Source organism: Chanos chanos, chromosome 2 (genome assembly GCF_902362185.1).
Source record: "Chanos chanos chromosome 2, fChaCha1.1, whole genome shotgun sequence".
Taxonomy (NCBI): Eukaryota; Metazoa; Chordata; class Actinopteri; order Gonorynchiformes; family Chanidae; genus Chanos; species Chanos chanos.
In genome coordinates this window covers 48,787,932-48,811,635 of record NC_044496.1, presented here as the reverse complement: position 1 = coordinate 48,811,635, position 23,704 = coordinate 48,787,932, and the positions used below count along the sequence as shown (strand labels likewise).

The window sequence follows — 23,704 nt, the reverse complement described above, 5'->3', positions numbered from 1 at the left end:
CTGCGAGATGGCTCGTGAGCGTTTCAGGCTCTTGCTGAGCGGTTCGCTGATGATGCCACTCCTGTTTCTCCGCTCTGTGACCAGGGTGCTGTCCTCTCTGCAGCAACTGTCACTCTGCATATCCCTGGACTCCTCAGTGGCGTTTTGGGTTCCCTCCGATGGCCCCCCGCTGCCAGACATTGTCCAGCGTGTGAGGGGGAGGGACAAATAAGGAGGAAGGAGGGGTGGATGAGTGGGGTTTGGGTGGAACTTCTCTCACTCTGGTCCCTGGAGGCAGTGCTAAAGTGACACCTGTAAAGCTGAGCAATCAGCCAATGGCAGTTCAGATTTAAACCTGGTGTGTCATCAATATGTCATACACCAGCCCACTCTTTAAACCTTGCAGGAGAAGAGAAAGAGAGAGAGAGAGAGAGAGAGAGAAAACAAAAAAAGTTGAGATGATTATTACAGTTCTGAATACCAATTCCAAAAACTGAGAGTGTATCACACCTCTTAGACAGCTGAAATATTCCATGTACCCCTAAAGTGTCTTAGACATATCTCTTGTAGTACAATGCTTCTGCCAGTTGAAGGAACTAAATGAGCTGTCCAGTTGAGAGCTTTTATTCAAAATCTGTAGCTGTCAGCAGTACAGGAGAAAACCTCCTGTACTGATACCTTTAATCATCACATTGTAAATACAAGCAAACAATTTAATCAGTGCGAGCCTGACTTCTGGATGACTTTATTCTGTGGAAATATCTTAACCTATCATCTGGCCCAGGGTTTAATATTATCTTATCAACTTTCTTTACATGTTTACAATTACTACAGTGTTTTTGTTACACTGGCCAGACACATCTTTAAATCATAATTCACCTCCATAATTCAACCTCTCGATTTGAAATTAAAAAAAAAATGTAATGATCCACACACAAAGACTGCTCGTGAGCAGACTACCCGTGCCTGCAGCGCTCAGCCCCAGTGGGCAAGCCAACGCAGAAATGAGTCTGTCAAGGTACGAATTCAGGCACGCACGCACGCATATACACACAATCTATCGTGTGGGGTTCCAGCTGAAAGGTAGCCATAGCAATCTGGGTCCCGGATATATCACAGCGGAATACAACTATCAGAAGCACATGAATGTAGGTGTTTTTGTTTAGGCTCAAATACTCAGTGTAGTGTTGCAACAAAATAACGTGGATTTAAATAACTTACCAAATCACATAAAGCCATTTATTGGCTAACAACTAACGTAAAGTACAAATGAAAGTAAAGACGTAAGTGCGGCAGGTAGCCTACATTATATCATCAGGTAGAGCAAGACAATACCGACTGTGACAGACACACACACATACACACACACACACGCACACGCACACACACACACCAATTCAAAGGACTGGGTGAATAATTGACATGACTACGGCCAGATAAGTTCCCATGGACAATTTGGTGCGTCAACAGAGCACAGACTGGAAAAACTAATCACACCAGCTAAATCTGGAACAATTTAACCGTAATGACGTGGGGGAAAAGTAAATTTGAAAAATGCAATTACAAAAGCGCGAGTGTTGCGTCCGGTCGCGTATTGCGGCAGGGGGTCGCGGCAAACTCCCGCACGTAACAACGCACAGCCAAGGGACAATAGCGCGGAAGAAAGGGCACAGGGGCTGGTCATTTCAGCAGGAACAAAAGGTAAACCTGCATTGTACGGCAGAGAGCGAAATGGGCCAATTATCAATACAAATCAAGCAACGTACCTGCAGTTAATCAAATAGCCTCATTCAATGCTCGGATCGCGTCGACTGGACAACGCTACACTGATAACCTGTTTAATACTCCTTGCGATTTTGGGTAAACTGCTCATATCACGGTGCAATAATTCAGATGAAAATTTCATATTCTGGCTCCGGAAAGTTTCCCACTAAGTCATCAGATCAATGTGAATCAGAATAATGATGTTGCCTACTCACGATAAGAGCGCTTCAGAAAATAATCCTCCCATGCCAGTAAGGTGTGTGTAAGAGATTATTCATTTTCAATATAAATTCTGCTCCACCAAAATAATTCCTACACTACACGACAAATAAAATGCAAACAACATTACGCTATCTGTTAGCTGTTACAACACCAGTGTCTAAATAGGTGACTACGAAAACAATGAATATGCTAGAATTCAATTGTTCTGTGTACCTGTTTGGTTTGATTAACATGTCGAAGTTGGATTGTAAGTATGCAAGTCGACAAAATGTCAACTACTTCTAATACTATTTGGTCATTTTAAAGTAAAACAAAAATTCCTTTTGTCTACACTCAGTGGTCTGAGACCGGTGTGTCTATGGTGACAGCGCTCGGTATGCGCAGGCACGTCTTGGTCGATAAATACATGGTCATTCCCTTGTTATTTCTGTGTTAACTTGGTCGTCGGAAAGATGTCACACTAACTTTGAATAGTCTTCAACAAAGTATGATTCCCCCCTCCCTTCCATATATCTGCATATTTGCAAACACAGGCCCTTTTCATTCGCACCTACCAACGCGTTGGCGAGCCGAGGGGAGGGTTCCGACTGTCCGAGCGGTCCGGCTTCTCTCCCGCTGCGGAGATTTAATCAAAAAACAAGAGAAAAGAACCAAACAAAACAAACACTCAGACAACAGAAATAATTTGAGCCTTTCTTTGACATAAACACGTGAGAGAGGCAAAACCGTGAGATAACATTAAACCGTACTTTGTCCGAATACGAGCGCGTGGGCTCCTCCAACCTTTCGCTTCTCGCTATCCCACCTCCACATCCCCGCTCGCAGAGAACATGCAAACACATTTCATAGATTTTTGGAGCTTCACACAAAAACCGAAGTGGACTCCTCGTCGTGTAGAGACGCACAGAGAGGGAAAAAAAAAGAAAGAAAATGAAATTGTTCGTCAAACTCGTCCTCGCGTCCTCATGATATGTGGTCCACATTCAAGAAAGTGTCTGTCTCTGCATATGAGAATGGTGTAATGAATGGAGAGAGTAGTTATGAGATCACTATGTATGGATAGGTGGGAGACAGCCCATTGTTGACACTATTCTTGATAGCTGTTGGCTGTGCTGTACTCATTTTTTTTCTTTCTTCTTCAAGCACCAGATTGACTTGTTAAAGGCTATCTCTTTAAGAAAGAACTTTTTCACATTCATGCTTTCCAGGAACTTTGGCCCTGCTTCGCTCCATGACTAGCGTGTCTCATATGCAAAGATGGCGCTATTTAATCATATATGTTAACTTAGTTCTCATAATTAAAATCAGCCGAGTGACCTAATATATATTTTAAAGCACTAGGAATCCAATCAGGAAAATCAGTTGCTTGCTAAATATTGAAAATATTACACGAAGAAAAGTCTACTGGTTTTATAATCATATTGTTGATAACTATTCAAAATGTTTCAGTCGAGATGGACGCGGGGATAACTGTCAGTGAAATTACAATATAATTCTGACAAATTCCAATCACTGTCCATAAGTCGTTTTGAAGCTTGTAAATAATGCAGATCTTTGTGCATTTGTGATGATTAGGACAATAATCCATGTCGGTCCTTCGTTGACATATTTAAAATCACCCTTTCGAACTGTTAAAGGATGATAAATTCGAGAGTAATTGATCTGTGTCATCACTGAAGGGAATGTGGCTGTACACACATGAATCATGTTTCTGTAGGTCTCACATGTCACTGCCTTCTCAGAGAAGGGGAATGCGCTGCAGTGGTCAAGAGCCATTTTGTTGTAGACATACTGACTGTTGTCCTCTCGCTAGGCTCGGACTCCCGTCACTGACACTCGTCCTCGTCAGTGCGTGAGTCCACTCCACCTCTTGTGAGCGTCCTGTCTGTTTGGCAGGCGGCCAACCGAAGTGTGGGGAAGTGACACCGCCAGGGCGGCAGAAATTTTCCTCCGTTTCGGGCTCTTTCCCAATCGCAGACGGGCGGACATTGGCTGGAAAGTGGAGCAGCTCGTCAGGGACAATCAATGCGAATTGATCGTACGGAGCGCTGGCTGCGTATTTGGAGGGGTGTGTGTGTGGGGTGGAGGGGCTGAGGGGGGCAGTGCGTTAAACACGATGACGCCTGGATGAGTTTTCCATGATTGTCATAATTGGCAAGTTTAGAACAAAGCCACGGATGTTTTAAAAACAAATATCGTGGGACTGGATGTGTTGTTGTATTTCTATCTAGGTAAAATATTTGAAAATAAGAACGAATTCAGCTCTTTTTTTCCAGTTTCACGACGGGTGACAGTTTTTCTGATGCCATGTAGAACTGCATGTTCTCTAAAGCGTATTTATATTAATTGAACCTTTACAGTTCATGAGGGTGTCTGTCCGCCCACCTCCACTGACCATGTACCCTGGAGAGCAGACTGTTCTTAACGTCAACACATTCTCACAGTTTAGCTGAACGGATGGCGTGCAGGCCGCATCTCTTTACGCTGCCCAACTCTTTACCACATTCCCTGGCTAGCGTGACTTAATATACATTCCTTATTTTACAACGCAGGCATGCACACACGCACGCGCGCGCTCACACGCACGCACACACACACACACACACACACACACAGACACGCACACACGCACACTTAATTTCGTTGTTGAGGTCCTGATGGAACAGCCAGAATAGGGACTGGGAACACAAATTTATGGATATTAGTCAACTTACTGTTTATAGCCTATATCATTACTGAAACATATTTGACTATACATTAAGTCATATGAGCACGGCTGATCAAGTTTTATTTGAAAGTTTAAATATTTCCTATTGATGCCACTCAGCAAACCTTATTAAAAGTCTGTCACTGAACAAATATTTTATATTTTTAATGAATCTTTGGTAAGTCTATCAGACCTTTCTTATCTTATTTGATCTCTCTCTCTCTCCCTCTCTCCCTCTCGCCATCTTTCTCTTTTTAGCGCGTTCTTATGAGGCGAGACATTGGCGTTGTGAGGTGCTGAGCTTTGGAGCGGATAGGAGGGTGCGGTGGTGTGGAGAAGGGGGGGTTTGGATTAGTGTCACATGGTCTGGTCCTGCAGCCGGACACATGACCCTCACCACAGGAGAGGATAAAGCCCACTTGAAAGACAGCGGCGAAATGGAAGAAGGGAGGAGGAGGGAAAGGGGAGAAATGGAGCAAACGTCCGGTTTCTCAGACGCTCAGGAATGCCGTCAGCCGGCTTCCCAAACACACAAAAATGCCGCAGCCTTCGTTCCCCTGGAGACTCCCCCTCTCTCTCTCTCTCTTATTCCTGTAATTCTGTGTGCTTCTAAAACATAAAAGACACCTCTCTGTCTTTCTCTGTCCCTGCCATGCACTCACTCAGGTTTTGCTTTTCCTCAAATGGCTTCATTCTTCTCTCTCCTTTTCTCTGTTCTATTGCTCAGTAGAACTCATTGTTCTTCCTTCTACTTCTCTAAACTATGTTCTGCACATCTTTATCACAGATAACTGTGTTAGTTTATGAGTTTATAGTGGCCCTCAGGGGCCAGAATACATTACACAACACTATAATTATATTCATGTCTCATACAGTAGTTGAGGCAGTTTGAAGTATCCAAAACGTAATGTATGTTGCTGAAGAACCAAGCTTCATTTGAAACACTACTTACTTATCATGTTTATTTGTTTATTCATTTTTTTTTTATTTTTACAGAGGATTGCTGTTTTAAAAATGGGACAACAGTGTAACACACTTTGAAATCATTCAAATGATCTCAAAACATTTCTGCATGGCTCTGAATTTCCTGTGATTTTGGATCAGACTGTACCTATCACTAAAAAGAACTTAGATGGCAAATACAGCATGAGTGGCTTTCCCTGTGAAAATAGCACCTGTCATCTTCTGTGCATTATTGTAATCATATCAATAACTGCAACAGGTTTCTGGTTGAATGTATTGGCGATAAGCTACAACAGGGCAGTCCAAAGAGGAAAAGAGAAAAGCTTGGATTTTTTAAGAAAGAAGAGTATTGAATTAGGTCTTTGTTGGAATGATGGCACCATCTGGTGGAGACTAGAGTTACTAGTTTACAGCCTCCCTGCAGTAATCATTGTTTTAAAGACTGAATTCTTGCATATAATACACCTGTTATAGCTGTGGTGGTTAACCACAGCAATACATTGTCCACAGTGAAACATCCTCATGCAAACAGCACTCAGACTATAATAGTTTTAATTAAATGAATGATTTGGAAAATATTTGTTATTTGTCATGGACCCTCTCAGTGAGAGGTCATCCTCCCTCACCTAACAGATGACCAGTGGCTGCTCTGCAATTGCTCCTTTCAATTTGCGTTAAGAATAATGAATGGATGAATGCATGAATAAGTACCATGAATAATACTTGAAATAAATACAACCATTTTCTGTTTATAAGTGGTCTACACCAAGGATGCCAAAATACTGTTTTTTCAAAAAAGCAAAGAAGTGTATTTTACATTCCACACTGCTTTGGCTTATGAATCATTCTTAAAGTTATGCCAATGCTAACAGTGAAATGTCCTTTTCCCTTTGATAAGTCAAGATTCAAATCATGATTGTAATTACAATAACTAATCACTTCACTCCAGGGGTGATCACTTGAGACAATGTTTATTCAAAATATAACTCTGTTTGCACATGAAAACATAGTATTATCATCAGTTTGATCATTAAAATGAGACAAAATAGATTTCTTAAACATTAAAACATATGTATCATTTCTAACAGTAGAGTCACATCAAATGCCTCAAAGAAGTGGGACAATATATTTTTAAATACTACATATGCACAGATTATTTTATCAATGCGTATTCATTTCTTTAAAATCAACACTGAACAAAAATATTCATTTGTGCAATCTTCTGAGAACATTCAGAATAATGTAGATGAGCAGTACCTCTGATTTTACCTGCCTTGAAAAGTGCCTGAAACACAGATGGAGCAAATGAAACACAGTGATGTCATGTCAGTGCCTTCCAGTTGTAAACCTCAGTTACAGTACTGAATCACTAAACTCCAATTCAAACCCATGTTATAGACATAGTTTGATATGGAGAAATGAAGTCAAACTGGTATGTTAAATCGCTGAGTGGTTCATCTGTCCTTTAAGTGAAGAGTGCACTTGGAGTAGTCTGCCCCGTTTTACTCTGTCTGCGTAGATTTGGAACAAAGCTGAGTAAATCTGGCTCATGATAAAATTGAGCCAACAACTTCAGCAGGTCACGTCAGTGACTGCACTATAAGCTAAACAATGACAAATTTATGATTTCAATTAATTTTCTCATTCAGAGATGCAATGCTGTAAAATAACTTTTTTTTTTAGGTTCAGTATATTTTGAAACTTTTAAAGCAACGCTCATTTTAAAATGGCTATGTAAAATTTTACTGTTGCCGAGAGCATCACGCCAAGCAGAGTTTTCAGAAATTCCTTCCCGTAAGCCACTCAGTGACTTAGCGCCCCCTACTGTCTTGGTTGTTAAATTAATTTTATAGCATTGCACACACACATTAACAAAAACGCACAGACACGTAGACACAAAACCGTCACCCACAGAATCTAAGAGAGAATCCCCACCTAAGCATCTCTCTTCTTAATGATGAGAGGACCAACATTATCTCCAGTCTCTTCATTGTGTTTGCTGTGTGAGCCGTCACAATAAGGGAACTGCCATGAGAAAAAAAAACATTTAAATAAATACACAAGCCCTACTTAATCTCAGTATTTGATTATGAAAATATCACAGTAGAATATAACAGATATCAAAACAGGTGGGATTTGTGCACACTAGATCATATAGACAGAGCTGTTACTAATTAACCTCGAGACCAATAGCTGTTATCGGAGGTAACGATTTTAAAGATGCCAGGAGTAATTTTACCTCTTTGTAGGATTTTACCTCTGACTACCTTTCATCCTAAATACCACATATCCAAAAAAAGTAAAAAACTCTAATGTCTTTGAGGACATGCCCCCCTGCACAGCCTTTCTGGTTTGTGGCGACACAATATATAGCAAAACCTCCCACCGGAATCACCCAATGATATCCTTAATGCAAAGGGATCACATACACACTCTTATAATCCACTCATTCTGTGGTCTGTAAAACCACCAGAGTATAAAAAGCCACATGGCTGAGTCACATACTTTCTTAGACCTCCAGCACCGGCAGTAGACAGCTTTGGAGCCGATGTCCTCTATGTCAAAACTGTGCACCACCTTAGCGCTGTCTTTATTCAGAGACAGGTTGACTTTGCTCTTCTGACCACTGGGCGTACTGAAGTACCTGCTGATCAGGTAGGTGCCCAGCATGGCAGCCACTGCAACAGGAACGATGGTGGTCAGCTGATCTGGAAATGTAACACACCAGGAAGGGCACTCTCAGAGGGCTTCAGGGGGACACTGTCTCATTCTAATTACTACAGGCCTTCACTACACTACTTTGGGCCTTTCAACTACATATTACCTATGACCTTGCTAACTATGTTATATACTGTGCTGAAGATGACTGGGGAAAAGATTGAGTTCAGTATAACAGTCTATTAATTCTGAGATGTTTGGTGCTGTCCAGGCTCGTCACACAGTGCTTCCATTTTGACTACATTCACTTATACACAATGCAGGTTATGATTTGAGTTAATCCCTACTGGCCAGATGCTCTGGACAATATGTGCATTAATAGGCTACATCTACAAATACAATTTGTACTAGTCTGGGAACACTCTGCTTTTCTGAGAAAAGGAAACTTTTACAGTACTTTTAAATGATCAATTTGATCTTCTTTTTTTTTAAGCCAGACCAGTATTTTGGAAATAACTATGCTTAAACAATGTCTATACAAGGGAGGCATTCGGCGCGAGAGAGGTCTGCTCGACCTCAAATGACCGAAATGTTTGTAATTTGAGCTTGATGAATCAACAACTCATTCTACGTTTACTGGAGTGCCCCCCTGTGGATACATTCAGAACCTTCATAAATAGTTCAGGTTATTATTAATAGGTGATAATACTATTTTGTACAGAATAAGAAAATGTTCGCTTTCGGACGAAAACAATTGCGTGATGTAACAAGTAAGCAGCAAATCGGTAGCTACTCTGTTTCTTCTTAGGAAGGCGAGTTAATCCGCACTAAATACCAAAATACAATTGCACTACCCCGAGACTGACTGAAAATAATCTGGGTCATCTCAAATCCAACTCCTATACAGTAACTATAGTTAGAGGGTTAAGTAGGGTGAGCAACACGTGCTAAAGCGCGACCCGAAGTGTGTATGGCGTGGTCACATGGTCTCCTCCTTAAGATATGAAAACAATAGAGGCTGTCAAGCAAAGGATTTGCTGTGTAAATACTGTACCATGACCTGACAGCTTAGCTATACGATCCGTATGTGCTACAGCTATACAGGACGTTTTGCACGGAATTCTAAGGTGGTGTAGCGAGCAGAAACTGCGAATCTACATGCAATATTTAACCAATTCCAAAACTGGAACATCTTAAGGAATATATAACAGTTAGAAATAATTACGTTTGCACTCTTGTTAGCTGACAATAGCGCCATCCAAAGTACTTAAAAGTCACTCTAAAATAAACCGATTGGTCACGCAATTGAATTCCAACGTTGATCGGATTTTGAATTTTGAACATTCACTCAAGATTATGATGTTTATCGTTACGTTTGATATTTGTTTACTAATTATCAGTACTATCGAACTTATCTTGTAATTAGCACAGAACTCGCACATAGCATTACCTTTGGATATCCGAAATCCAGAGTTGAGCAATGGTTTTGGTAATGATGATAACCCTGGCAGCTGCGGAGATGACATCTTTTTTTTTACGCTGGTTAGGGTAAGAGAAGTATTTTATCACAAGGTCAGTTGCCTACATGAACTTGTCCTCTCTTGACGGAATGTGCGATTACCAACCGCTCCTCCTATGTGACGTCACGCCAGTTAGCCAATAGCTGTAAACTTTGAACTTGATATATTACCACACAAGCGCTGGTAATGAGAGAAATCCGAATACATAGTAACAATGATATGGAGTGATAGAGCACGCCAGCCTAAACTATGTCTAATGTTCTTTTCTTTAAAGAAACAAATTACCAGAGGAATTCACCATTCAGTCTTGCAACTGTTACTCTGTAATTAAACAAAAATATAATGAAGTTTAGAATAAATTACAAAATACTACTTTCAAATAAGACATTTTACAACTTTTACAAGGGAATGTACCATTCGTCTCTGAGCTGAACATTTCAATGACTCACTTTAACAGGTAATAAATCTGTGCACACTAAGTGACTAGAAAATGGTTCTGTATGGTTCAAATGTTTAAAAATGCTAGCTTTGTGTTCACATTGTGTTTAGTAGAAATTCACTGGTACTTACACACTCTAACAAGACCACAAGAACCAAAGCTGTCCTTATGCAGTTATGAGTTTCCATGTGTACTAATGAATAAAGAGCAGTGTTTCTGAACTTCTGCTGTTGTTGGTCACCCTTCAAAAACAATTACTCCTCACTGCAGCATTTCAGACTTTAGTAATCATTTTATTACACAGTTTTAATCAACACACAAAGCTCAATGAGCTTTTCAGGTAATTAAATATACAGAAGTTTGTGAGGAGTTTTGAGTCCTCGCACCCAGGGACCCAACTGAGTCTTGACAATGTTAGCATCTAATTCAACATAGCAGAAAAAAAATGCAACCTAAAAGTTACAGGGGAAATCATATAGCACATGTTAAACTAACAAAACAGCTTAAAAGAACTGGTCCAAATCCCACCCAGACCGGTAAGTATTGTGAATATGGTGGTGATGGTGACGGTGGGTAAGAGTAGAGACAGTCTGTCCTGATTATGGCAGATGGGAAAAAAATATATATATAATATATATATATATATATTCACAAAATTCAAGTCCTTTAGAATTATCCAGAAGAGATGACCAGAAGGTCCAATATTTTTCCATTAATAACCTGCTATGATTTTAAAAGAATTCCTTATAGATTTTTATACAAAAGATAGCCAGCAAAGCTCTGACTGGGCAAAAAAAAAAAAAAAAAAAAAAAAAAAAAAAAAGAAAAAAAAAATGTGTTCCTGACCCAAGATACAACTGGAAGCCCAGGAAACAAATGAAAAAAAAAATAGTAAAAATAAAACAAAATACATCCTTCAATATCCAGACTTTAAAAAAGTAGCCCTCCCGCCCCAGATCTCCAAAATTAAGGAATGCTTTTAGAGCCATAAACATTTTCAGTTGCGAATTGAGACAGATCCTAAGCCGCGGGCAGGTCTCCATAGCAACGGAGACTGTAAGCGAGACATGGAGAAGAGGTCGAGGGAAAGTTGGGCTACAGTTGCAATTCTGACAGTATGTACACCATGGCTGCCGGGCAACGGGGTGTGGGGAGGTGCTCTTGTGAGGGAAGGCGTGGCTTAAAGAAAGCACTCCAATGGAAACCAACAAGATCTGTTTTTCTGTTAAACTTTTTTTTTTCCTCCTAAAACTTTCAAACCTGTCTTAACTTTAGATGGAGAGGTGTTTTTGTCCCCCCCCTCCCCATCATGATTTCAATTCCATAACTACATTGCATACTTTTGTGTCCATTCCCGAGCTATTCTGTTGTACCTAAAGAAGACAGACAGACAAAGAGACAGTCATTTCCTCTGAAGAGATATCCTTCACCAGGCCTGAACAACACCAATATTTAATGAGTACCAGAGCAATTCTCAAATATTTAGATGGCATAGAGGTGATAACCCACTGTTTTACTGTAACATTTCCAAACACAAGTCTTCTGTACCTGTGTGCCAAATTACCTTCCAACGCACTATTGCAAAAATGGCTTATAGACAGCAAAATTATCCCACCATCATATTATATAACACTATCCATCTGACAGCCAAGAGGGGAAGATAAGATGGATTTGGGAGGCATTTCCCATTGCAAATGCATTTAAATTCAAATGAAAAAGTGTCTTTGAGTGGAGCTGCAGAAGAAGACTCACTTTTCCCTGTCAGTCTTGTATATGCGAGCAATCTCAGGTACTAAGGGGTCATCTGGGTTGGGATCACACAGCAGTGAGCAGATAGACAGGAGAACTGAGAGAGAGAGAGAGAGAGAGAGACAGAGAGAGGTATGACACAAGCCATGTTTTGGTAAAAGGCAATAAAAAGGAACAAGATAAACACAACAACAGAGGTAATTCAAACATCCTTCACAGCAGTACCAGGCAGACACAAACAAGAAGAGGAATAATTCCCTTTTTTTTAATGAAACAGTTTTTTCTTTTATTGCTTGCACTCCCTGTTTGTTATATATCCTTTCCTGGAGTGTTCATTCAAAATACAATGCAAATGTACACACCTTAGCTCAAGAGAACTTATGTTATGAAAAGAGCAGCTACCTATTTCTGGTCCTAAATGAGTACATTTGAGTGACAAGACGACAGGTTTAATAAGAGTCCACCCAGTACCTTTGGAGATGGTGAGTGCTGGTGACCACTGTGACCGCAGAATGTCAAGACAAATGCTGCCATTGCTGTTGATATTTGGGTGGTAGATTCTTGTGGTAAATGCAACCTGGGTTTGCGGAGAGAAACAAGGTAAAGATGAGATGTGTTTTACACAGTTCCTGAGTCTCAACCTTTTATTTATGGTCTGAAACTATTCCTAGTATGATGCTATTACGTCCAGAACGCAAAGTCATTTCCGCTCCTGAAAAGCTGGAACAGAATGTTTGTGTCCTTATAGAGAAAATCGTCTGAGCAACGACAACGGTTTAATTGGATTCATCGTGACGGAAACAAGACTACGTCGGCATTTAGAAAGGTGTAACTGTTCTCCTGGACAATTCCAACTGTTGATGTAAATATCTCTCAGCAAAAGTCTGCAGGTCTAGGTTCTTTTTTTTTTTTTCTTAAACGTTGGAACATGGAGGAGCTTACCTTTGGCGGTTTGAAAGGATAGTCTGTGGGAAAGTGTATGGTCAAGAAAAACACACCACCCTGGTATGGACTATCATTCTGTCAGAACGGAAAAGAGAGAGAAAAGGATATCAAAGTTTACAATTGTTTAAAAAAAAAAAAAAAAACAACTCAGTGGAATACAGAGTGATGTTACACAGAGATGAACAGTGTACGAGTGGTAATATGTACTTACTGGTCCCATTATTGTGGCCTGCCAGTGAAACACTAAAAAAAAAACAGAAAAAAAGAATAACATCTCTGAGTCAGTGTTTAATATTCCTATGGTCTTTATAAATGTTCTTTCTTGAACGGCCCTCAAAAAAAAAGAATACATCACATCCTCAACCAAAACAAATGTTTGATTTTGTATTTAGTGCACAGTCAAATAAACAAGCAGTGATGATGTTGTGATCATTCGTGTTCTTTGCTCTTGTTTCGTGACACTCATGACTGCGTGACGACCCTTACGACTACAGTGTGTACTTATCAATACTGTCTGTTTGGCTGTGCGTGTGTTGTATGCGTTCACTTCGTAAGCTGCTTTGGAAAACATGTCGGTCACATGAATGTGGATGTAATGTCATGTTATGCAATGTGATCACTTAGATACATTTACAAAGGGGGAAAAACTTGGCATATATCAAATTAAGACATACATGAGATTTATCATGCAGACATTCATCCCCCCCCGCCATCACTGTAAATAACATGTTAATAGTCTGACAGGCACCAGTTTGGCTAACATTACGTTTACTCTATATTCTGCCTACAACTCTACAAATGATGCTTAGGTGTCAGAATGACAACCAGTGACTAAGAGTGAGACCCCTGATATCCTACCCATCCAGGGAAACATAGCCAGCTGACCTCCCCAAAAGTCCTGACTTCTGACAGCTAATATGGCATAACTGGGCTTTAACTCATAAGTATCAAGAGGTTACACCACTAGACTTTGCCTTTTGTAACACTTCAAAACTGCTTTGATTCTTTGCATGTAGAATTTTTATCGAGACAAATGAGTGAAGGAAAATCATATTTTGACCAGTTGTACACATAATCGCAGGTCACTATAATAAGGAACCTGTGTCATTTTCTGAGATTAAATTCTACATCAAACTCAAGTTAAGAGCGAATGAATGCATTTATCATGGCTGGACAAGTTTGGCTGGACTGAGCTCAAAATTCTCTGAGAAGACAGAATACACACTATCAGGAGAAATATTTTATGTTTCAAGAACGTTTTAAACAACACCGCTATTCTAAACGATCAAGATTATGACGTATTTTCTACATCTTTTGACTCAACACGTTAGAAGACTAAATAAGCCATGCGGCTTCCGTAAATCCCGTCCCGCACACTTCCTGTGACTCATTCTATACTGAACTGTGATGAGTGATGTCTATCAGACGAAGAACATTCCGCAAACAGGACTGGGCAAGAACACAGCTGACTGTTATGTCACAGGGAGGTCTGTAGCCAAACACACACATATCAACGGCCAACCTAGCTCCTATCTCACACTTTACATCGCCACATTCCAATGCAGAAAACTTCTCACTCCAAATGTATTGAAAAGAAATACTTGAATGTTTTTGCTTGTACCTAGCACTGTGTGTTATGGCGATTTCAGAGAACATAGCCCTATGGGATAACAGGATAGGTGTTCATCATTTCATGGCATTCTTGGGCAGCACACTTTTACATTCTAATTCCAGGAGACAGGGAGTGGCTGTCACAATGTAATATCAAGAGAACTAAATGTAACAGATAATTCTAAGAAATCCACAGTTTGCAATGCAAATCGACCTGAAGAAATGACTTCCCATATTTGTCTCTGAACGACAGTTCAGCATTAACCAATACTAATGTCTCATTTAAATCAACACAGAGGGTCACGAATGCCTAACCTCACACACATGCTCTCCACTCTGATTATTTCCTGTCATTGGAAACACAGTGTGTGTGTGTGTGTGTATACGTTTGGGTGTGTAAAGCTTACTGTCATCTGTTACTGGACCAGCTGAACACTGAGCAGGAGGATCACGTGCCAAATCATTCAGTTCCTGGAAAAGGAAGGCAGAGGTGTAACACTGTCACTGATATGACACATTTCACTTCATCTTACTACAAAACAAGTCATTTACACTGGGTGATCCATACATTAGGAGAGACTACTGAAGTCAAAAGTATCTCTGTGTATTTGCCCTAACAAAAGGTGCCGGTCACACAAGAATCACATGCATACAGTATATAATCTCAGAGAGAGAAAATGAAAGTGATATGCTATCTAGACAAATTTAAAACTTACTGATTTAATTTCTCTAATGAGCTACACATACTCAGCTAGCAGGGCCAAGGTCCTGCTTTTATCGATGTAAATCTATAACTGCTGTAATGACTGTCATAGTTATTATTATAGCTATTACAGCAGTGCTACAGCTATGAAAACCATAACTTTGCAAGCCCATTACATAACCTGCCCTCTGTGAACAGTACATAAAACTGAAACGAACAGCATAGTTCTCGAATGTTCAACTAAGTCAAACTTCTAAAACAGTAAGTTTACGATGTCTACTTTAAAAAAAATTGGCATACAGCAACTTCTTACACTACCAAGCAGACAAGCAACAGATAGCTTGCTAGCTTAACTCTAGGAAACAAGTTAGGGCTGATTGAGTCAGATCGGTTAATAGCAGATATACATTGGGGCCCTTTTTTTCGGGTAATCATTGACGACTCAACCTAAATTATTCAAATGCAAGCTCACTTCAAAACCTCTTACCTAAAACATTTCGAGTAAGACTCCCTTGCTATGATGTTCACCCCGGATAGCTATCCTATCTACACATCTTGACTGGATGTGGCTAGTTTGGGTTAGCCTTTCAACCTATTCCCCATCTTAACATAGCTAGACGTAAGCAGTAAAACAGAAATGGCCAACGATAAAGGTCTCTGTATTCTGCATTACTGGTCCACTCGATACGACTGAAAAGGCTTTCCAGATGATTGATTTTAATATGATAACGGGCCCAAAATGTTGAGACATCGAAGTAGGCGCATTGCTACACTGTCATTACACAGCCGGCGAAACCGTTAACAGCCAAGCTAACTTCAAAACCTTACGAACGACGCTCTGTTTAGGGATCCGATTTTACAACCACAAGTTACTAGTAACCTTTACATGCATATGAGATGATCAGGTCGCATATAATTAAAGTGCGAAATGGAGGGCCCACCGCAAAGCCCCGATGACTTCCTCCTTACCTTATGAATTCTTTTCAGTGCCATTGTTGTGTGCTGTGAAAAACGTGCTTTAACGCGGTTAATAGGTCGGTTCTTCTTTCTATCTGGAAACCAATAACACGAAAAAATGTGATTAACAACACTTTTCGGTGATACCTGAATCGACGGTATCTATATGTCAGAACAGGTGGATATAGTTTTAAGGCGAAACTGAAAGGTAGAACCGCGGTCCTTCCTCCTGCAGCAGCCGCTACCAAATCGCTCCTGTAACACTCATCTAACGAGATCCTTCCGCCGACATGCGCATCGGCTAGAACCCCCAAAACCTCCACGGACTGGATTGGGCGCCCACTCTCGCTTTCTGACCGTATTCAGTGGCGCAACTATTGTACTTTTAGCACCATAATGGCGGCCTAATTTCAGTTGTTTATTAGTTGATGAGCCAGCACGACTCCCCAGCAACAATGTTCGCTTCCATCAAGTCTAGGCATTCGCGTTAAACTTTACTAATTCGATTTACAATAGTACATTAAGCTTCTGTACAAGTTTGAATTTTGTCATAAATTTTACACATGTTCGTGTTCTGTCAGATTCGCTTTCTGTTAAGGTTAAACATAGTATCAAAGTACAGTACTCCTGATGGCAGGAAGTTAGTAAACGCGTAAGGATATGTGGTGAGTCGTTTTATCGTGTTATTTTGTGAGAGTATCGTCTATGAACGGGGGAATATCATGCAAGTGATGAACCGTCTCTGATATTGCTGTTATTGTGATATGGAGTGGAGACGGGGCATAAAATATCATGGAAGACATCTCAATACAATAAAAATTCAACATAGGTGGAGGGACACATGAAGCACAGTTTGTCGTAAGTGGAAAAGAAGATTGAAGTGTATCCAATGATGTGCCCTCGCTGCCTTTATCAAAGTTTTTCTTTTTTTTCTTTGCCTTAAATAAAACAATCTCTATGTGAACGAGAACGAGCGCTTCTGTCATATATGGTTCGATAAGGTCAATTAAGAACCATTTCCCTAAAGGCTTAGTGACCTAATAGGCCACTTAGCCTTCACTAATTTGGACTCACACTATAGCGACGTGGGCTATCATGCAAATTAAATCGTCGGCCAATTAGAGCCAAATATCTATCCTGTCTATTCTGTGTATATGCACGCGAAAGGTTATTCTGTGACGAAAACATGCATAAATAGAAAGAAAAAGGAACGAAATAGCCCGGCCTCAATTAAGGCGCACAGTGCGAGTCGATTTGATAAAAAATGTAGACATAATGGCGCGCACGTCTGCAGGGAAACCCCAGACTCATCCTCCACCTGATGGCGGTATGAGGCAGCCCCTGAAAGCCTATGCGTGGGAGTTCCTCCCTTCGCCATGTCGGGGTGGTGCAGCGTGCTGAGGATACCCTGAAGTGAACACAACTCCCCCCACCACTTCTCTCCTCCCTCTTCATCCACCCCCACATTGTGAGCTACCAAGCAGACTACAGCATCCCAACATCCCGACAATCTCTCCGGGTAAAACTGCGGCAGACCTTCCGCTAGCCCCGAACGGTGGAATAGGATAGACGCACCAAGTGATGCTGCTACTGCAGCCAACGCAGCCCGCACCAGCGAAGATACATCACTTCTCCGGGAGGAGTAAGAGCACTTTCCTTATAGACCTCAACTGCCTATGAAGATGTCCAGCACCAATATGGGTTTAAACCCCACCGACCGGGTAATAAAATGTAAGTTAACATTTCTGCTTTATGTCTTGTCAAACGGACGCACATGTAAGAACATGTGGCTGGATATAATTCCAATTTTCTTTATAGCTGTAGCATATGGTCATTTGGTTTCTTCTCAAGGGATCCATGCACTCTGATACAAAGATATGCCTCATACTAGTCAAACTACGATGTCAGATGCAGCTAATTAAAAATCACTGTACTCGGCTATTTCAGTGGTTTCACCTTCACACTCAACAATGAAACGCTGTCTTTGTGTTTATGGTGATGAGTGTTTGTGTCGAGGGACCTTGTCTTTGTGAAACAAGGAAACAAAATATGGTTGCTACGTAGGCTACAGTTGAAATATCTCCCTCACCACCGCGCGACGTGGTGGTGGTGATGCAGCAGCAGCTCTCGAACGCATCGAAGGCTGCGCGCCTGGTGGTGAGTAAGTGAACTGTTACAAAGTACCAGAGAGAGAGGGAGAGGGAGAGAGAGAGAGGGAGAGAGAGCGAGCGAGCGAGAGAGAGAGAGAGAGATTAGCATCTCATTCCAATGAAATATTTTTGGCAGTTTGACGATGACAGCGAAAGGAAGACTCAAAGGTAGAATCCCTGTTTGTTGTGATTTTTGTATTTTGCCGTGCCATAGCTGCATGCGTTTTGACAACCGATGCAGACGTTCATTCAAATAAGTTAGTGTAGCATATTGATTTTTAGCGTTATGATGTGAAATTGTTAAATACATTTAGACCTTATATGAACGTACTCTTGGCAACCTAGGAGAAAGCAGTGATATTTCCTCGTATGGATGAGATCGCGTGTACTCTGATGACATTGACTTCTTTGCGTAGATTGACAATATTATCGTTGTCAGGGGGCGTTAGAATACGATTGCGAGGCAGTATGACGAATAGTTTAGCGTTACAGTGGTCAGTTGTAAATGGGCTAGAGTACACGTGCAATAAAGAGGATATTCTGATAGGGCCTGAGTAAATTCAATGACACCTATTACAAGAAAAAATTCGGACTCTTTTCGGGACACAGACTAAGCTTTGCTGTGAACTAAATTTCCCTGTTAATGGATCTTCTTCAATGAAAAACTGACTTATTCCTATATTATGCTTAATGTGTATTAAGGAAAATCGGCCTGGTCACGTTTATTACTTAAGATTTGGGCCCGAGTACGTAATTCTGTCCAAAGAAATATATTTTTCCTCTGTCGTGTTGAATAAGGCCATAAGAAATGGTGCATATCTGCACGAACGAAGAGTGAATCCGCGCCGTCTGCAAGCCTTCACTTGAAGCTGAGCAGTGTTTTTCTGTGTCTTCAGATTCTTGTCCGCTTCATCGACTACCACAGACAAAATGGAGCATCGAAAATGCCCGTTGCGTATTAACACATTGCATTGCTACTGGAGAGGCCACATTTAGGACGCTGCTATCACTGCATCACCAGATTGTGGAATATGTTATGTGTTGAGAAATATGTGGATTGCCTTGTGGGGAAATAAGCCATATTGACAACTCTGTCTTTATTGTTCGGAGTTCTTTCCTCTGAAAAGGGTTTACTGAATAAGCTGTTACTTTAATTTTAATTTTGTTGTGCGGGGTTCTGAAATGTGTGTGTGTGTGTGTGTGTGTGTGTGCAGAGAGAGCGAAACAGTGAGGGCGAGAACAATTCATTTGCTTGTCTGCTAGGTTGTACTGTACTCTAACTTGGCTTTTGTTCACCCAGCAAGTGCAGCCATCTATATTTATTCAGCGACACATTTGACGTCGCTTTGCATTAAGAGACGGCAGCTGCCGCTCATACACCATATAACTTGCTGTCATCTGTCAGGCCGTTTAGGACTCTTCTTGCTATGGAATGACCAAGCGTGAACACTGATTTATTTTATACAACGAGTTCTATTTACCGGTGAATTTGTGGAAGAAATGATAAGTGTACAGTGGTTGTGTGAACAGTGAGAATCTACAGTGAGAAAATAGTGTGGATGTTAAAACGGTATCAAGTTAAAGGTAGAAAAGAAGAATTCTAAGATGGAAATGAAGGGATGAATAACTCATTGGAAGAGATGGACTTATGATGTATAAACGTAATTCTCAGGTATTCTTCTGTTGTAAGCTTGATGAAACTGGAAGTCAAACATCACTGCCTGCTAACATTCTGAGCATGCAAATGCATTGACATTCAGTGCGATGCCACCGAATAGCTGAGAAAGTATGTTTATAGTAGAATATACACATTATAAGCACTGTTAAGTGTTGGTTTGGTCGTATAATAGTAGTTCATTCTATCTGAAAATAAAGTTTCCAGCACAGTTTTTGATCAGAAACAAAATGGCGAGCAGTTGAATCTGTGATTTGCTTTTCACAAAAGCGTGGATATCCTTAATGACCTCAAAGCAGATTAACACACCCATCACAGTTAGATCTGAGCATTCCCGGCGCATTCGCTGGCCTTCCTACTCTGTCGAATAAGTGTAGGAAACTCAGTCTTTCCACAATCTGACAATTTAGTGCTGCCATTGCTAATGAGATGAAAATTGATTAATCAGTACTGCATCTTATAACACTGTACTCTTATAGAAGACTATCTCTGTGTGTTACTGTGTGTGTCTGTCTTCGTAACTGAATGTCTACTAATGTATAGATGAAGTGATATGGATGTGAAAGAAGGGGGAGACAGGTGGTTGCACAGAGAGGTGAGAGCACAGAGAGAGAGAGAGAGAGAGATGGTGGGATGTTGGATGGAAATGAAGGAAGGTGAGGAGACTGAGGAGGAAATGTGAGAAGAACATAGCAGATGAGATGTAGAACAGACAGGGAATTAGGCTCTGTGGTAAAACAGAAAAAGCTGCAATATTGCTTAACACTACACAACTGTGCTATTCTACGTATTACTAACGGGGTCGCATTCTGCGAGATATATACACAAGCAACACATTTACGCCAACAGACAAAAAGTAGATTATTCTTCTAGGTTTTTCAGTGGAGTTTTTATACAAGGCAAAGATGTGCAGTAAATGCATCTTTGGGGTGTTTTAAGAGAGGCAGTCTCACATTAAATACAGGGTCCTGACTACAGGATGATGGTGAATTGGTGTCCACCCACGCAGAGGAACACACACACACACACACACACACACACGCATACACACACACTCAAGGCAGTCATTGGACTGCAGGGTGGAATGCTCAAGGCAGTGTTTCAATGAGGGAGAAAATATGCCCATTGGTGCTGTGGGCAGAGCCCAAGGCTGTAGTCGCACCTTCCTGAGTTTCTCTCTCAATTACACACATACACACTCTCACAAAGTATCCAGAGCAAAATGTAGTGATTGCTAAAAGAACATGGTGTATTCTGAGTTTATTTCTTTCACTAGACTCCACACTGGTATAATAGAGTCATTCATTTTTTTTTTTTTAGAGAATCATTACACAATACAGGGTGTGGGTTGTGACTTGGAGTGATACTAATAAGGCAAATTTGCCAGCCTCTTAAAGTTAAACACTTGTTTTACAGGTGTTGATCTACTTCAATTTGGAAACTGCAGAGGAGGGGGCAGAGAGAGGGAGGCAAGCTAATTTTAGCCTCTTTAACATACATAGTTTTAGCTGTGAGTTCGGAGCACAGAGGACAGAAAAGAATGTAGCAGAAGTTTGGCCTAACCAGGCCATTCTTCTTAAAGAACTCTTTGTAGTTCCATCTTTCTCACTGCTGCCTGCTGACCTGTGTCTTACCCTATTTGTATGCCTACATACCACTCTGTTGATTGGTTTGTCTGCCTGTCTGTCTGGTTGCAGGCGGGTTTGCCTGTGTGCAACCTGGTTGCATGAGTGCAGATGGTCCATGATGTGTGAAGTGTGCATTAATTGCACCACTTCAAACGGCAACCACTCTAAAAATCCCCCCTCCCCCTATCAAAGGGCCATGGCGCTGCGTTAGCAAGCTGATCTGGGTCAGAGCCTTTTGCGAGCTGAACACGCATGTGCATCGAACACACCTCCCTCACTCTTCCACTTCCCAATGCTTTCCTCTGCCTGTTTTTTTTTCCTCCTCTGTCTCTCTCCGGTCTTTCCTGCTCCCTCTCCCTCATATTGTTTTCTTTTGTGTCTTTTATACAGGCAGGAATTTTAAAGGACAGGAAAGGAAAGGATGGCTAAAAGAATAACATGGGCTTGAAGTGAACTAGAATTTGAAAATCACAGACACATAAACGTGTTCTAGAATGTGAAATGCGCAGGCAATCTAAAGAACCGCTCTCTAGAACGTCTCGAATACAAGTACGTTCGGCCATACACATTTCATTTTAGTCGCATTATAGAACACTGGTAATACAGTCACGTTCTAGAATATCATAAATACAGAATCCTGTGTATCACTCTCTAGAAAATGAAATGCATTAAGATCACATTCCAGAATGGCATAAAAAATGGGCAATTCTACTTATAAGATGTTTTGAAACAACAATGGAAAGGTCAGCTAGTCTCCACATAGAGTTCCAGTTTTAGTCCTGTGGTGCACTGTAAGCGAGAGCCTTATTCCTAAATTGTTTTCTCTATCTGTTCTTCTCGATACTCTTTCACGTCTTCTGCCCTACTTTTCCCCCACCTAGAAGTGCAGTTCCTCATGCTGGCATTGAGAACAGCAGAATTGTACGGCATGTGCACTATAGTGTTCATTATCACCTGAATGTGACGGTCAGGGGAGGAACAGAGGTTCATGCGATTATTAATTAAAAAAAAAAAAAAATACTAGGTCATATGTTCCATTGATTTGAGAGCACCAAATGGGAATGATTTACATGATCTATAAATTAAATCATCTACAAGGAAATTAACTACATTAGCAGTGTTGTCGGTAGTATTCTGATAAATATGATTTTTTTTTTTTTTTGTGAGCATTGATGAGCAGTTTCTTTGCATTCTGATTGCTAGATTGACTTAACATTTTTAGTATGCGCAAAAGCAGTAACAGGACCAGTAACTGTTGGAGGTATTTTTACCGCAAAGATTGCTGACTGAATTAAAGACTGTGCACATCCTAATGTGGTTTTTCATGACTTTAGGACAATTACATGACAAGTTCATTTTAATTTCCTGCAGAGAAATGAGATGTTTTAACAATTTAACAAGAAAAAAGCCCTTGAAGCATGTGTTGTTGTCCCTTACTTATTACGGTGTTTCCCGGTGTGTCTGTGTGTGTGTTTTTTTTCTCAGCTGTACCACATTTGGCCAAATGGCTAATCTTGCTACACCCCACCTTCTGAAATGTAACCTAGTGAAATAAAAGTTATACTCTGAATAATCTATCTGGAGATAAATTCAGTATGGTAGAATTTATTTATAATACAATACATTTTGATTGTGTTAATTGCGTTTTAGTGGTAGAAACACTTGAACATGCCTCACAGCACACTAATGTGCAGTTGTACAGTGGATGGGAAACCCTGTTGTAGTAAACTTTTATGTCCTGCAGTTACCATGTTTTTGCACTTGGTCATGTAAACCTTTATTTTACAAACTACGGGAGACTACCAGTAGTTTTCCAATGGGATGAAATAACCATGAAACATGTATACTAGGTACAGGTAAATATAGTGTAGGTCTTTTTGTAATGGCAGAAGAGTTGAACCAGAAAACATTTTTTTCACATCCATGTCTTGTTCGATATCCACATCTCCGTGCACCAGAAGTAATCTGCTAACACGGATAACGCTTTCATTTCAGCACATGTGCTTCACCTGCCTCTGTGACCAGGTATAGCTC

At 40.7% G+C, this 23,704-nt stretch overlaps 3 protein-coding genes across 5 annotated transcripts in view; all 3 read right to left on the bottom strand.

Annotated features, from left to right (window-relative positions):
• Positions 1-343, bottom strand: part of cxxc5b (CXXC finger protein 5b) — a 4,404-nt gene extending 4,061 nt beyond the window's left edge. For both annotated transcript variants that reach the window (XM_030766301.1, XM_030766302.1), the window contains exon 1: positions 1-343. This exon is cut by the window's left edge and continues 654 nt beyond it. In XM_030766301.1, coding sequence (XP_030622161.1) covers positions 1-180 — 180 coding nt within the window. In that variant the 5' untranslated portion in view covers positions 181-343.
• Positions 344-6,589: 6,246 nt separating this feature from the next.
• On the bottom strand, positions 6,590-9,901 carry LOC115805411 (CDGSH iron-sulfur domain-containing protein 1). 2 transcript variants are annotated; one of them, XM_030765984.1, is made up of 4 exons: positions 9,744-9,901; positions 8,141-8,343; positions 7,571-7,660; positions 6,590-6,920 (listed from the first exon to the last, which is right to left on the bottom strand). In XM_030765984.1, exons 1-3 carry the CDS (start codon positions 9,817-9,819, stop codon positions 7,571-7,573), a joined length of 369 nt encoding a protein of 122 aa, XP_030621844.1. In that variant the 5' UTR covers positions 9,820-9,901; the 3' UTR covers positions 6,590-6,920. The 2 variants fall into 2 exon arrangements, with proteins under 2 accessions (XP_030621844.1, XP_030621845.1); XM_030765985.1 differs by having other exon boundaries at positions 6,590-7,660; positions 8,141-8,313.
• A 1,214-nt stretch (positions 9,902-11,115) lies between these two features.
• On the bottom strand, positions 11,116-16,437 carry ube2d2 (ubiquitin-conjugating enzyme E2D 2 (UBC4/5 homolog, yeast)). The gene is made up of 7 exons (XM_030794270.1): positions 16,230-16,437; positions 14,965-15,028; positions 13,158-13,189; positions 12,944-13,021; positions 12,473-12,578; positions 12,005-12,098; positions 11,116-11,625 (listed from the first exon to the last, which is right to left on the bottom strand). The coding sequence occupies exons 1-7, from the start codon at positions 16,251-16,253 to the stop codon at positions 11,580-11,582; spliced, it is 444 nt and encodes a 147-aa protein (XP_030650130.1). The 5' UTR covers positions 16,254-16,437; the 3' UTR covers positions 11,116-11,579.
• Between the last annotated feature and the right edge of the window lie 7,267 nt (positions 16,438-23,704).

What these genes read in the sequence shown, in the direction of transcription:
- ube2d2 (XM_030794270.1), bottom strand. Translation starts at nt 16,253, where the DNA reads ATGGCACTGAAAAGAATTCATAAG. An exon ending in TGGTCCAGTAACAGATGACA is followed by an intron (nt 13,190 to 14,964) that starts GTAAGCTTTACA and finishes TTTTTTTTTTAG; the next exon opens with TGTTTCACTGGCAGGCCACA. An exon ending in AGCACTCACCATCTCCAAAG is followed by an intron (nt 12,099 to 12,472) that starts GTACTGGGTGGA and finishes TCTCTCTCTCAG; the next exon opens with TTCTCCTGTCTATCTGCTCA.
- LOC115805411 (XM_030765984.1), bottom strand. Translation starts at nt 9,819, where the DNA reads ATGTCATCTCCGCAGCTGCCAGGGTTATCATCATTACCAAAACCATTG. An exon ending in TGGATTTCGGATATCCAAAG is followed by an intron (nt 8,344 to 9,743) that starts GTAATGCTATGT and finishes TTACATTTCCAG; the next exon opens with ATCAGCTGACCACCATCGTT. An exon ending in GGTGCTGGAGGTCTAAGAAA is followed by an intron (nt 7,661 to 8,140) that starts GTATGTGACTCA and finishes TTCTCATGGCAG; the next exon opens with TTCCCTTATTGTGACGGCTC.